General features: G+C 45.2%; 1 protein-coding gene and 1 long non-coding RNA gene across 4 annotated transcripts in view; one reads left to right on the plus strand and one right to left on the minus strand.

Annotated features, from left to right (window-relative positions):
• The window catches only part of LOC132239867 (uncharacterized), a 566,058-nt gene that overhangs the window by 492,580 nt on the left and 58,321 nt on the right, over positions 1 to 15,157 (minus strand). The gene's annotated exons all lie outside the window — the stretch shown is intronic.
• SLC13A3 (solute carrier family 13 member 3) overlaps positions 6,030 to 15,157 on the plus strand; it is a 68,539-nt gene continuing 59,411 nt past the window's right edge. The window contains exon 1 of one of the 3 annotated variants that reach the window (XM_059706865.1): positions 6,030 to 6,204. In XM_059706865.1, coding sequence (XP_059562848.1) covers positions 6,094 to 6,204 — 111 coding nt within the window. In that variant the 5' untranslated portion in view covers positions 6,030 to 6,093. The remainder of the gene's footprint in view (positions 6,205 to 15,157) is intronic. The other 2 variants (XM_059706864.1, XM_059706863.1) reach the window with 2 other exon arrangements.

The raw sequence follows: 15,157 nt of genomic DNA on the forward strand, positions 1-15,157 counted from the left end.
AGCTGGAAACAGTGCCTGGTACGTGATACAGTCTATATTCTTGCTATATTAACAACATTCTTATTATTACTTTTGAGCCACACCAGATGGAAGCCCCTGGGGCAGTGGTTCTCAACCTCGGCTGCAAGTTAGAATCACCTGGGAATCTTTGTAAAATCCTGATGTCTGGGCCTCATCCTCCAGAAATTCTGTTTCTTTGTGATGGGGTGGGGCCACAACATTAGTCACAAAGAAACAGAATTTCCGGAGGATGAGGCCCAGAAATCAGGATTTTACAAAGATTCCCAGGTGATTCTAATGTGCAGCCAAGGTTGAGAACCACTGCCCTGGGCTCAGACTCAGTATCGAACTCTTAGCCTCTTAGCCGGTTCCAGAGACTCTGGGGAATGGGCCCGAGTTTCTCTAATGGCAGCTGGTCCAGTTTGGAACACCCCAGCCTCCCGCTCCCAGGCCTCGAATGTCCGAAGTGCCCGCCGTGGGGCCCCTCCCTCATCCAGTGCAGTCTGACGCCAAACCTCACTCACTACAACCTTTGATGAAACCGGTGACTGGGCTGGTTCAAGGCCAGGCCCCCAGTCTGAAAGGACACGGAGGAAGTTTCATCACCACCTGCCAGGTCCATTGGGAAATACCTTGCCCTCGAGGTTCCTGGAATCCTGAAAGCGTGACCCAGCTAGGAGGCGAGCTCAGTGCCCCTTTTCTGGGCCTTTCTCCTCCCACCTCTCAGCTTGCCAGGTTTCAGGTCTTTGCATCCCATTTCCGGATCTTGCTGTGACTGGGTACTCTTTTCACGACGAGTTCCTTAATGTTTTTCTTGGAGTTGTTTCACGTTATAAACTTAAATAGGTTTAACTTAAAATGGGGATTTTTAAAAAAATAAACCATGGGCTTTAAAAAATACAAAAGTCACCTGCTCTAAGTCAAAAGTAATTATACATGCCTTGAGACTTGTATATTTATTTTATTTAATAAATAAAATAAAAATCAATCATTACTGTCCAATGTTGTTCAACATGCCTGGCTCTAGAGCAGAGGTTCTCAACCTTCTGGCCCTTTAAATACATTCCTCACGTTGTGACCCAACCATAAAATTATTTTCGTTGCTACTTCATCACTGTAATGTTGCCACTGTTATGAATCGTCATGTAAATATCTGATATGCAGGATGGTCTTAGGCGACCCCTGTGAAAGGGTCGTTCGACCGCCAAAGGGGTCGCGACCCACAGGTTGAGAACTGCTGCTCTAGAGCCTTCTCTGGCTGTTACAAAGAGAGCTGACCAAGTGCCGAGGTGTATTGGGATGCTAACACCCAACTGAGACTCTCTCCGTGGTGTAATATAGAGTTAAAGGAAACTGACACAGGGAGTACTTTTCCGGGATTAAATGTTATTATTTAAATGCCGTGTAGTACAACATAAAATAATGTGTATTTCTTAACTGGTGTACTCCTCACACCACGAGAAATATTCCACCATCTCACTAGATCCCGGCAACAGCTTCTTTCTCTCCAGGCCTCATCAGGCTGTCAGTAAGACCTGCAGCTCTGTTGCCAGCACATATCAAGAACCGAGTGAGTTCTCACCACGCCTGCCACTACTACTCTGGTTTCAACCACGATCATCTCAGCCCAAGGGATGTTTTAAATGAAAAGCATGTCCACTAGAATAGCTGTCAGAAGGAGCAGTTACAAAGCACAGCTAGTGTCACACTGAACGGCGAGAGACTGACTGCTTCCTGAGATTGTGAACCATACAGGGATGTCCCTTCTCACGCCCTTATTCAACCACAGTGACTGAGGTTCTAGCAAGTGCAGTCAGCAAGAGAAGTAAATAAAGGGCACGCAGACCAGAAAGGAAGAAATGAAACGGTCTTTTTTTTTTTAATTAATTAATTAATTAATTAATTAATTAATTAATTTATTTATTTATTTTTATTGCTTAAAGTATTACAAAGGGTATTACATATGTATAAACGGTCTTTATTGTAGACCACGTGACTGTCTATGGAGGAAGTCCCAAGGATTTGATAAAACAAACCTCTTAGAACTTATAAGTAAATTGAGCAAGGTTGCAAGATAAACATACAAAATTCAACTTTATTTCTGTATACTAGCAGTGAGCATATGGACACTGAAAAAGCAGAATACCATTTATATTGCTCAAAAATGTAACACATGTAAATCTCACAAAATATGTATAGGAATTTTAGGCTAAAACTGCAAAATGCTGATCAAGGAAATCAAAGAAGATCTAAATAAATTGAGAAACATACCATGCTCATGGACTAGATGAGTCAGCATAGTAAAGATGTAAATTCTCTCCAAGATTGATATACAAGCTTAATATAATTCCTACCACCAAAATCCCAACAAGAATTTTTGTAGATACAAATGATTCTAAAGATTTACATGAAAATTCAAAGAAACTACAATAGCTGAAATATTTTTTCATCTGGAAACAATTTATTATTAAATGGATTAAGCCCTAAATCCATCAAGAAAAAGAATCTCACACACTCATGGTTAAGATTAAATAATCCATAGGCACATGTATGCCCTGACTAACAAAAACAGCCCCTGGTAAAATTCCCAATACGCAGGAAAGATTTAAAAATAAATGTCCAGTGCATTTAATGTTGCCTGTAATCAGATCTCCTTTGATCCTTAGATGATAAGGTTAAGACTGACACAATTACAACTTGGAAAGGGGGGAGGTAGAGAAAATAAAAACCTAGAAATTGCAGGGAGTCGGAAGTAATCCAATTAATAGCAGCATTGAAAATATGTGACCTTACAACAAAATGCATATCAATTTGGAAGATTAATGTCTAGGGGCATTTTCTTCCCCAAATAGGGAGAAGAGTGAATGTGGAAAATTAGATTTTTTTTTCAATATTCCTAGAGCCAAAGGCAACCACATATCTGGAGCTATTAAACTCTCCAGGGCTTGAATATCAACAAGCTCTTCCAATAATAATTATCTTACTATTTTAAAATTAAAAAACAACAACACGGAAACAACCCTGCAATAGCCAATAAATTCAAATTCTTACCAATCAACCTCTATTTCTTACATAGTCTGTGAAAAGAGGTAAATAATTGTGCCCTTTTTAAAGATGCAGATAATTTGCCCATCGTGCAAATGAAGCTCACCTGGTCTCAACAGGAGGCACCTGCCCAGGGCAGTCAGAAAGGCAACCAGCACTGCATTTTGTTGCCAGTCATTCAGTTTGAAGTGCCTTCTCAGTTGGAATGAGCTGAGCCAGAACATTTAAAACTAACTAGTGGGCCAGTAAACAAAGCCCATGCCACAGAGGAAAGGGCCTTTAGACCCGATGAGGAGTTGGCAGACCTGTTCTTTTCTTATCTCTGCTGTTCTCCAGAGAGAGATTCCTCTAAGGTGAGCCAAGTTCAGCGGCTCATTTTAATCTAGAGCTGCTCTAGGATAAGCCATCGAACTGGATTCTGCTAACTCGGTTCTCATCCCAACAGCACTGTCTCCCTGCCCCCTTGGGAAGTCCCTAGGGAAGCAGAGGGAGCTAATGAGTAGGACAGCCCATCAAAGGCAACCCAGGTATTGTACTCGCTGCATATGAAGGACTTCCCCACAACTGTGGCAAAAGCCACAGAAGAAATATTTTTCCCTCAGAGGGTTCCCCAGTCATTGTCCTCTTTAACTCTGCCCTCCTTTCTTTCTTTCTAATTTTTATTGATTTCAGAGTGGAAGGGAGGGGGAGAGAGAGAAACATCAATGATGAGAATCATTGATCTGCTGCCTCATGCACGCCGCCCACTGGGATCGAGCCCCACAACCCGGGCATGTGCCTTGACAGGGAATCGAACCGTGACCTCCTGGTTCATAGGTCGATGCTCAACCACCGAGCCATGCCGGTCGGGCTGCCCTCCTTTCTTTAGCTCTCTGCCTGACAACCTCAGCCTGTCTTCACCATGTTTGTGCTCCCGGATGCAACGTGTTTCTCTTCAGCTTACTTTGGAGAAAGGCTTATTTTTATGATTTACCCAACTAACCGTGAGATCAGGTCAGTTGGGGGAGAGGGGGGAACTAAGCAAACAGTCCTCTATGTCTGAAAAACAGCTGCTGGCCTTTGAACTTCCCGAGCTGCTTGGCCCAGCTGTGCTGCCTATGTGGGGTCCGCTTCATCCACTGTCATGGTGGGTAGTGCTCCTCGCCTCAGCCTCTGGCCCTGCGGGCAGAAGGCTTGTGACCCAGTGGAGGCGTCTTCCATCTGCTCCTCTGCCAGCCGTTCTTCACGCTCTTCCCCCATCGGCTGGATCTCAACAGCCGTCATAGGCCTGCGATTCAGCAGCTGAAGGTTTTCAGTTTTGGTCGATGTGTGGCTTTTTGTTGCTGTGAGAAGTTCCCTGACTGTCTCAGGACTCTGGCGACTGCATGTGTTTTGATATGTATTTTAATGTCTTGGCTTACTTCTGTCTCTGTAACTTTTCTCAGTGAGCCAGAGCAGCCCCACCTAAATTTTCTCCTGTTGCTTTTTCTTAAAATACATTTTTCAAGAAAGAATAAAATGGGAGGAATCAGTCTCCCCAATTTAAAGACTATATCTTGCAGTCATGAAGACTACGGGGTATTGGTAAAGAAACAATTAGATCAATGGAACAGAATAGAGAATCCAGAAATAGATCTAGCACATATGCCTGATTGATTTTTTGACGAAAGTACAAAAGTAATTCAATGGAGTAAAGAAAACTTGTAGAACAAATGATGCTGCAGCAATTGGTCAATGATAGGAAAGAAAGGAAATTAAGGAAAAAAAACAAAATCTTCAACCTAAGTATCATACCTCATGAAAAAAATGAACATATGAACTTAAATATAAACAAAATTACAAATTATCAAACGTCTAGAAAAACAAAGTGAGAAAATCTTCAGGATCCAGGGTTATGCAAAGAGTTTGACTCCAAAAGCATAACCCCCCCCACCCCCAACCCCTTAAAACAACCCAATAAATTTGATTCCACCAAAATCACAAATGTTTGCTCTGTGAAAGGCTGTTAAGAGGATGACGAGATTGGGAGAAAATATTTGCAAACCTCATATCTGGTAAAGGACTGCTGTCTAGAATATACAAAGTACTCTCAAAATGCAACAGCAGAAAACAAACAGTTTGGTTAGAAAATGGGTAACCGACAAGCAGAGATCATTCACCACAGAGGCTATGCAGATGGCCAAGAGGGTCCCAGAAAGATGTTAAACACCATCAGCCATTAGGAAAATGCGGATTAAAACCACAATGCACCCCTATCAGAGAGGCTGAACTAAAACTAGTGACACCCCACATGCTATGCGGAGAAACTGGATCACTGGTAGAAATGCACAGTGGTACACACACTGCGGAAAACAGCTGAGCAGTTTCTTAAAAAAACGAAGGATGCAACTACCACACACCCAGCAACTGCACTCCTGTGCGTTTATCCAAGGGGAAGGGAAGGACCCCTCCACGCGCGGGTCCACCTGGGGGGAATCAGAAAACAACATCGACGGCTGTGGCAGTCACACAGTAATTCTCACTGAGGGCTGGCGCTGTGCCAGGCACTGTGCTCAGGCCATTATGCACATGATCTCCATTAAACTGCCCCGCGGACCTCTTGTCTGGTAGTGACCGTCTTACCGTCACCCCCGCCGGCTGGAGGCCTAAACTGAGGCTCAGAGACCGCCGCTCGAGCCCACGCAGCTCGCACGTGGCAGAGCCTGGATCGGAACCTGGGAGTACTAGTAAGCACGGTAGTCCTCACAGTGTCATTATCGCACACTTCACAGGGGAATCAACGGCTGCCCCAGGCCACAGCCCTCGAAAGGGCAGGCTTAACCCCGGGCCAAGCTGCCTTCAGAGTTGGAGTCCGGTTGCTTAGTTATTGCCTGACTTTTCCTAACGTTTCCCGGCCCCTTTCATCCAGTTCCCGGCTGGGGGTGGGGGCTGGCAGCGTCCTGTTTCGCCCAGCAGTGTTCGGAGAAGGCGGAGTCCCCTCTTTGGACCCTCCCCCAGCCTTTAAGCGCGCGCGTGGGCCAGGAGTCGCAGTTCGGGGCTGGCCGGCTCCCCCACCCCGCGGTCGCACAGATGGCGGTGCTGGCGATCTTGGCCAAGAAGGTGTGGTGCAGCCGGCGCCTGCTGGTGCTGCTCATCGCGCCGCTGCTGCTGCTGCCGGTGGTGTTCGCCCTCCCGCCCAAGGTAACGCCCCTCCGCCCGCGAGCCCGCAGTCCCGCCTCCCAGGCAGCGCCGCCCGCAGGACCCCCTCTTCCCAAGCTCAGAGGCCGGGGACGCTGAGGTCCTAGCCTAGACCGACGCCCCTCTCCTCTCTCTTTCTCCTGCTGCTGTGCACGCCCCTAACTCCTTGCCCCCTTTCCCAGCGCCTGAGTCCCACCCAGCTTTCTGGATCTTCTCACTTCTAGGGAACGATTTCTCCGTCTTGAGCGCGAACCACAGGCTGGGTGCGGTGACACATTTCACCTGGTAATGACAATGAGCACTCATGCCCAGCTGTGTGGCCTGGAGCGAGTGGGTTCACCGCTCCGAGTTTAACGCCTCTGGGGGAAATGATAGTGCCAATCCAGAGGGTTGTCGCGACTATTAGATGAGGCAATGCAGTCATACACAGAATGAATGATGCTTTGATGGCATATGCGATGATGGTCCCGTAAGATTATAATGGAGCTGCAGAAATTCCTACTGCCCAAGTGACATGTAGCCATGTAACAAAACACAGGCCACGTTTAACAAACACTTACTAGGAGCAGGGTGCAGCGCTAAGCTTTGCCTCACGTGTTTCATCTCATTGAATCCTTTTTTAAATTAAAATGTTTTTATTTTTAATTACAGTGGACATACGATAGTATACTAGCTTCAGGTGTACAACCCAGTGATTAGATATTTATGTGACGTTTGAAGTTATCACCGTGATAAATCTGTGCCCATCCTCACGTGTTTGTGGTGATGCAGGTGTGAACGAGCCCACTGCGGCTTCCAGTCCCATTAAAGTGCAGCACTGCCGGAAGCCAATTCCAGCATGTCGTAATTGCAAGAGTTTCATCAAAAGGTTGATGGAACTTGGGGACTCAACAAGGGCTGAGTCACATATGTTATTGTTGGGAATGGCTAAAGGCATTTCCCAAAAACTGAAAAGAAATGATTGCTTGCTGCCAGACAGCTCAGGGCATCTTAACCTACGTGTTATTGCCTCCTACTGGCCAAACACCTGAACAGCCGTAGGCTAATTCTCCCCAATGGACTCTGTATAGGAAACCCTGCCCTTTGAAGTGTATAGCTCCACCTTGCCTCAGGACAATTTGTGTTAATAAAAAGCATGGGGTCCTGAGACAAGGAGATCTTAGTTTCCTTTAAACTAGGCTCCTCTGACCCCCAAATGCCTTTCAAAATTATGCTTCGTCTTTGGACTCTTACTTAAGTTACACCAGCCCCTTTTCCAGATTGCTGAACCCTTCTTAATGCCGGAACAAGAACCTCAGCACATGCCATTATGTACAGTTCATGATACTTGATAATAAACCAGTATGCTACTGGTTTGCGCATTTCCTGTTGTCAATGTAAGAAATGTGCAAACCGGTAGAGAACTTTTTAATTGAATTTATTGGCTTGCAAAACCATACAGGTTTCAAGTGCACAACTCAATAAAACATCTGCATGCTGCATCACGCGCCCATCACCCCAAGCAAAGTCTCTTTCCATCCCCATTTCTTCCTCTCTTTGTCCACCTCCACCTAGTCCGGTGATGGCGAACCTATGGCACGCGTGTCAGAGGTGACACGTGAACTCATTTTTTTGGTTGATTTTTCTTTGTTAAATGGCATTTAAATATATAAAATAAATATCAAAAATATAAGTTTTTGTTTTACTCTGGTTGCAAATATCAAAAAATTTCTCTATGTGACGACACGGCACCAGAGTTAAGTTAGAGTTTTTCAAAAGGCTGACACGCCGAGATCAAAAGGTTCGCCATCACTGACCTAGTCCCTACCCTCCTTTCCCTCTGGCCATTTCCACGCTGTTGTCTGTGTTATGCATATACTGTATGTTTTTTGACGAATCCCTTCACTCTTCTTTCATCCAGTTCCCCCCCCCTCCCTCCCCTACCACGGCTGCTAGTCTGTCCCATGTGTCTATGTTCCTGTTTCTATTTTGTCCATCAGTTTATTGTGCTCATTGGATTTCAGATACAGGTGAGATAGTATGGTGTTTGTCTTAGCAGAGTAATCTCCAGGTCTAACCATGCTGTTGCAGAGGGAAGAGTCCCCCCTTTTTTTTATGGTTGTGTAGTGTTAGATAGAGAATTTTTATGAGTTTATTTGAGCCAAACTGGCGACAATTGCCGGGAAGCAAAATCTCAACAGACTGAGAAATGGTCATCTTATTACAGTTTATTTTGTAGATTAAAATCAAAGGAATAGACGTGAGCAGGTTACATGAAATTCATTTGGTGGTAGATTGGAGAGGTGGGAGAGAGCAAGCCGGGGAAATCTCTGAGATTGGACAGAGATGGAGAGCCACATACTTCTACATTGGTGGCTATGGGGTAGTTAACAGTTAACACTGACAGCACATGGAGAAGGTATTCAGAGAACAAGATAACAGCAGGGTTCCGTGGTCCCATGGTCTGGTGGGAAATTGGGCCCTGAGGGGCCTAGAAAGGGGTGGGGATTACACATTCCAAAGGCATCTTATCAGATATGCAGAAAGACAGTATACAGGTTCACTTGAGGTAAACAGGTAAATGCCGGCCTTAGTCAAGGAAGCTCCATGCCCAGGACTTGGTGACCTGCCGTGACTCACTTTTAGTTAAACTTTTGTGTTCAGACCACCTTATGTGGTTACTCTCAGTCTGAGTTTGTAAGCCTCCATGCAGGCCTCCCCGGAGCTGGTCAGGTTTAGTGTGTGGCCCATACTAGATAGACTATACTAGACTTTCGTCCACACTAGACTATACTTGTTATTGCTGTTTGGGAGTGTGCTTTTTCTACTTGTAAAAAGAAGTTTGCACCCTGGCTGGGTGGCTCAGTTGGTTGGAGTGTCGTCTTGTACACCAAAAGGTTACGGGTTCGATACCGGTCAGGGTGTGTCCGGGAGGCAACCAATTGATGTTTTTCTCTGACATCAATGTTTCTCTCTCTTTCTCTCTCTTTCTCACTCTCTCAAATCAATAAGGAAACATCTTCGGGGGAGGATAAAAAAAAAGAAGTTTGCTGTAAACAATCAATAAGCTGTTTTACGCCAGCTGTGGCTTCATATGTCTCATATTTATTCTCCTGATTGTATTGATTTCCATGTGCTTGATTTAATCTTGTGTTGTTTGGTACTGTAGGCTATAGTACCTAGGTGTGTAGTAGGCTATACCACCTCGGTTTGTATAAGTGTACTTTGTGATGTTCGCACAATGATGAAATTGCCGGAAGATGCCTTGCTCAGAACATATCCCCGTCATTAAGTGGTGCATGACTGTATATGTAAATCTCTTAGAACTGAGCCTGGTATACAGTAAGTGCCTAATAATATACTGGTGGATTTTAATCCAGGAGCCTTGCATGATGGGGACAGCCAAGTTTAACAAACACTGGCTAGGAGCAAGGTGCAGCGCTAAGCTTTGCCTTAGGTGCTTCATGTCATTTAATCCTTTCTTCTATTAAAATATTTTTTTGTCTTTCAATTACAGTTGACATACAATATTATTCTAGTTTCAGGTGTTCAACCCAGTAATTACACATGTATATAATTTATGAAGTGATCACCCTGATAAATGCAGTGCCCATCTGCCACCATACATACATAATTATTATAATACTAGAGGTCTGGTGCACGAGATTTGTGCACTTGGGAGGACCCTCAACCCAGCCTGTGCACTCTCGCATTCCGGGAGCCATAAGAGGATGTCTGACTGATGGCGGGGAGCGGGCCTAAGCCAGCAGTTGGACATCCTTAGCACTGCCGCAGAGGCAGGAGAGGCTCCCGCACCACCGCTGCACTCGCCAGCCGTGAGCCAGGCTTCTGGCTGAGCAGCACTCCCCCATGGTAGTGCACAGATCATGAGGGGGCAGCTCCTGTGTTGAGCGTCTGCCCCCTGGTGGCCAGTGGGTGTCATAGCAACCGGTCATTCTGTCATTTGGTCGATTTGCATATTAGCCTTTTATTATATAGGATTATTGACTACTAGAGGCCCAGTGCATGGATTTGTGCACCAGTGGGGTCCCTCAGCCTGGCCTGCAGGGATCAGGCCAAAACCGGCTCTCCGACATCCCCTGAGGGGTCCTGGATTGCAAGAAGGTTCAGGCCAGGCTGAGAGACCCCACTGGTGCACGAATCTGTGCACCGGGCCTCTAGTATGCATATAAGATCTTTGGTTAATCTCTTCCTGCCCTCCCCCCCCCCCTTCCCTCTGAGATTCATCAGTCTGTTCCATGATTCCATGCCTGTGGTTTCCGCTCCTGTATCGAGCATCTGCCCCCTGGTGGTCAATGCGCGTCATAGCTACCGGTCGGCCGGTCGAATGGTCAGCCGGTCAGCTGGTCACTTGGGCCTTTATATAGAGAGATATCTCCTATGCTGTACTTTATATTCCCATGACTATTCTGTGACTCCCAATTGGTACTTCTTAATCCCTTCACCTTTCAGTGCCCCTCACAGGGGAGGACTATTTACCCCATTTTCCAGAGAAGAAAAGTGAGGCTCAGAGAGATGAAGTGACTTGCTCAGAATCACACAGCAAGCAGCTGAGTGGGGGTTCAGTCCTAGCTTCTCAGAATCCAGACCTCAAGCTGTTTTCAGACTCTCAAAGAAAGTCTTAAAAAATCAAAGGAGATCCAGATTGATGAGAAGAGTGTTGGCTGGAAACCACCATCAATGGGGGCTGAAAAGAGATGGGACCTTAGGTCCCTGTGGGGTCCTGAACCTGTGCCCAGGCCATCTGAAGCATCATGGGAGGGCACTAAGTTGTTTCGCCATCCCTCATTGAGATATTAAACGTTCATAAAAGTAATGAGAGGGTATGATTTAGTGGTGTGTTCCAGCACCCACCAGCGGAGGCCAGGGGAGCTGGGACAGGTGTTCAGAGAGAGCTGCCTGGAGGAAGGGTTCCTCCTTGGGCCTGGCAGTGAGGAGATGGTACTAGGTGGTGCCAAGGAGATCTAGAGCTAATCCTCAGGCAAGCCCTTTAGTGTGGAATTATCCAACTAGACTTTCCAGTTAAACTTTCTTGACATAGAAAAGAAAAAACAATAAATGCTGGAATAGGATTTAGGTCACTTTTTCAAAAAGCATTCCATCCTAGGCCACTGGCTGGCCTCAGGACCTTGGGCCAACTTCTTCTTTGGCTCTCACTTTTCTTGCCTGTAAAAGAGGGCGATTACCTTGCCGGTTTCAAGAACTAAGATGAGAGGGTTGAGAGAGGAAGTGGCCTGCCTGGTAGAAGGATGGATGGGTCTGCTATGTCCTAGGCGAAGCTCCAGGGAAGAAGAGATGAAATGCACAGGATCTCGCTCCTCAGCAGAGGGTTCTAGAAGCTTCTCTCTCTCTACTTTGCCCCCTAGCAAGATCTGTGAACCCAGAGGCAGATCCAGGTGTTATGGGGCCTGAAGTGTGTAGTATTTGAGGGGCTCTATTTAAGAAAAAGCATTCAGGTTTACACATGCAAGATTGAGTATGGGGTTTGGGAAGGAGGTATGAAGCTTAAAACTTCATTAGCTGCACATTGAATCTGCTTCCCTGTGAACCCCAGCGTGGACAGGAAACGGAAGTGCCTTTAACCCCTGCCGTGGTGGTAGCCGATGAGCAAGATGTCTTATGGAGTGCTTGACTCTTACTGTGTGCCAGGCACCATGCTCAGAGCTTCGCGGGCATTGTCCTATAGCCAGGGAGGCAGCTGCTGTCAGCATGGCTATCGAGCGCGTGAGCAAATGGAAGCTCAGCAAGGTTAGGCGACTTGCCCACGGTCACACAGCCTCTGTGGCCCAAGGCCAAGAATGCAAGGTCTGTGCTTCTTTTATCTCGTCCTTTTTAAATTAAATGTATTGGGGTGACATTGGTAAACATGATCATATAGGTTTCAGATGTGGGTTTCTATGTTACAAGATCTGTATTTTATACTGTGTGCCCACCACCCAAAGTCAAATAAATCTTCTCTTGCCACCATATATTAGGGCCCCGTTTACCCGTCCTTCCCTCTGGCAACCCCCACACTGCTGTTTGTGTTCATGAGTTTCAGTTTTATATATCACATATGAGTGAAATCATATGGTTCTTAGCTTTTTCTGACCAACTTATTTCCCTTAGCGTGGTATTCTCAAGGTCCACCCATCTTGTTGCAAATGGCAGAATTTCACCTTTTTTTTATGGCCGAGTAATATTCCATTGTGTATCTGTACCACATCTTCTTTATCCAGTCCTCTACCACAGGACACTTAGGTTGTTTCCATGCCTTGGTTACCGTGAATAATGCTGCCATGAACGTAGGGGTGCATATATCTTTGTGAATACATATTTTCATTTCGGGTATATAGCCAGGAGAGGGATTGCTGGGTCATATGGTAGCTCTATTCTTAATTTTTTTGAGGAATTGTCAGACTGTTTTCCATAGTGATTGTACCAGTCTACATTCCCACCAACAGTGAATATAGGTTCCCTTTTTTCCCCACAACCTCTCCAACGCTTGTTATTGCTTGTCTTGTTGATAACAGCCCCTCCAACAGGTGAGAGGCGGTATCTCATTGTAGTTTTGATTTGCATTTCCTAATTGCTAGTGAGGTTGAACATCTTTTCATATATCTTTTGGCTGTTTGTATGTCTTCTTGGAAGAGGTGTATTTTCAGGCCCTCTGCCCACTTTTTGATTGGGTTATTCGTTTGTTTGGTATTGAGTTTCATGAGTTCTTTATATATTTTGGAAATTAAACCTTTATTGAACTACTGTTTGCAAATATCATGTCCCATCTCTTCGGCTGCCTTTTTGTTTTGTAAGAAACAGAATGAAAAACTGTCAGATTTGTATGGAACCACAAAAGACCCCAAGTAGCCAAAACAATCCTGAGAAAAAAATGAACGAAGCTGGAGGTATCATGCTACCTGACTTCAAATTATACTACAGAGCTATGAAAATCAAAACAGCATGATAAACTGATGAACAAGATAGAAGAAAAAAAAAAACACAAAAAAGCAAAAAACACCCAGCTTGCTATTGGCAGAGAAACAGATACACAGATCAATGGACAGAATAGAGAGCCCAGCTATAAAGCCACATGTGTATGGTCAGGTAATTTTCAACAAAGGAGCCAGAAACACACAATGGAGTAAAGGTAATTTCTTCAATAAATGGTTCTGGGGAAACTGGAAAGCCACATGCAAACAAATGAAACTGGATTACAGTTTGTCCCCATGTATGAAAATTAATTCAAAATGCATCAAAGACCTAAACATTAAGACCTGAAATAATAAGTGACATAGAAGAAAATATAGGTACCAAACTTATGGAGCTTGGTCGTAGTGGACATTTTATGGACTTGACCCTAAAGGCAAGGGAAGTAAAAGCAAAAATAAATGAATGGGACTATCTATCAAACTAAAAACTTCTACACAGGGTCTGTACTTCTAATCACTGCATTTTATCCTCTTCCCTTAGTTATACATGAATGAAAACCTCCCCTGGTTCCCTACAGATCCCTGGGGAGGACCCTCTGGTGGCCCTAGATTTCGCTACCTTTTACATGGCTGACAAACTTACAAGGGGCAGATCTGGCCTTTTGGGAGATATTAGCCTCCTTCAAAATCTATATCAGCATACTTCAAGCATGTCAAACTCAAAGGCTAACCCGGGCCAAATAAACAAGGTTTAAGTGTATGTGGGCCGCAAAAAACCAAAAGCTTCAATTTTCATAGAAACGTAGGTTTATTTCGATAGAGACATGCTGAATACAAAGGGCTGCAATAAATGAGTCATCGTTATCATAAAATAATAGAGCATTTTAATAAAAATTAATATTTTTTTCTTGAACATTAACTTACCAGACATTGAATAACTGCACAAACTAATAAGCATAACGCAAATAAACCTATTTTTCTTGTTCTCCGAAAGTGAAATATTTCCTGTTGCACACACCAAACAAGTCAGTCCAAGACTAATGACGTGGCAATCAGCTGCTAAAATATTCGCTGCTAGTATTAGTGGAGAGAAATGGTGCGCCTGTGCATAAGGCGCATAAGGGAAATGAATGCAACACGATTATAGTAATCAGCCATTAGCGAACATTGTAGTTCACTATTAATAATCTATATAATAAAAGGGTAATATGCAGATTGACCCTAACAGCGGAATGACTGGTCACTATGACACACACTGACCACCAGCGGCAGATGTTCAATGCAGGAGCTGCCCCCTGGTGGTCTGCGCTCCCACAGGGGGAGCTCTGCTCAGCCACAAGCCAGGCTGACAGCTGCTGCCAGTACAGTGGTGGTGGTGGGAGCCTCTCCTGCCTCCTCAGCAGAGCTAAGGATGTCCAACTGCAGCTTAGGCCTGCTCCCCACTGGCAAGTGGACATCCCCTGAGGGCTGCCGGGCTGTCAGAGGGATGTCTGACTACAAGCTTGGGCCCAATCCCCCGGGGAGCAGGCCTAAGCCAGCAGGTGGTCATCCCCCGAGGGGTCCCAGACTGCGAGAGGGCACAAGCCAGGCTGAGGGACCCCCTCCCTCCCCAGTGCACAAACTTTTGTGCACCGGGCCTCTAGTTATATATAACAGGATATTGTAAAAATTAAGTTACTAAATTTTTATTAAAAGATTTTTTTAAATACATATTTTTATTGACTTTAGAGAGGAAGGGAGAGGAAGAGAGAGATAGAATCATCAATGATGAGAAGGAATCATTGATTGCCTGCCTCCTGCACGTTGGACCGAGCCCGCAACCCAGGCATGTGCCCTTGACCGGAATCGAACCTGGGGGCCTTCGGTCCGCAGGCCGATGCTCTATCCACTGAGCCAAACCAAGCAGGGCAAAAACATTTCTTACATACCGTTATATTGGCTGGGCCGCAAAAATATTCATTGTGGGCTGCATGTGGCCCGTGGGCCATGAGTTTGACATGCTTGGCATACTTAATAAATATAGACATTTATCATGATTATATTTTTGG

The sequence above is a fragment of the Myotis daubentonii genome, chromosome 8 (assembly GCF_963259705.1).
Source record: "Myotis daubentonii chromosome 8, mMyoDau2.1, whole genome shotgun sequence".
In the NCBI taxonomy this organism is placed as follows: Eukaryota; Metazoa; Chordata; class Mammalia; order Chiroptera; family Vespertilionidae; genus Myotis; species Myotis daubentonii.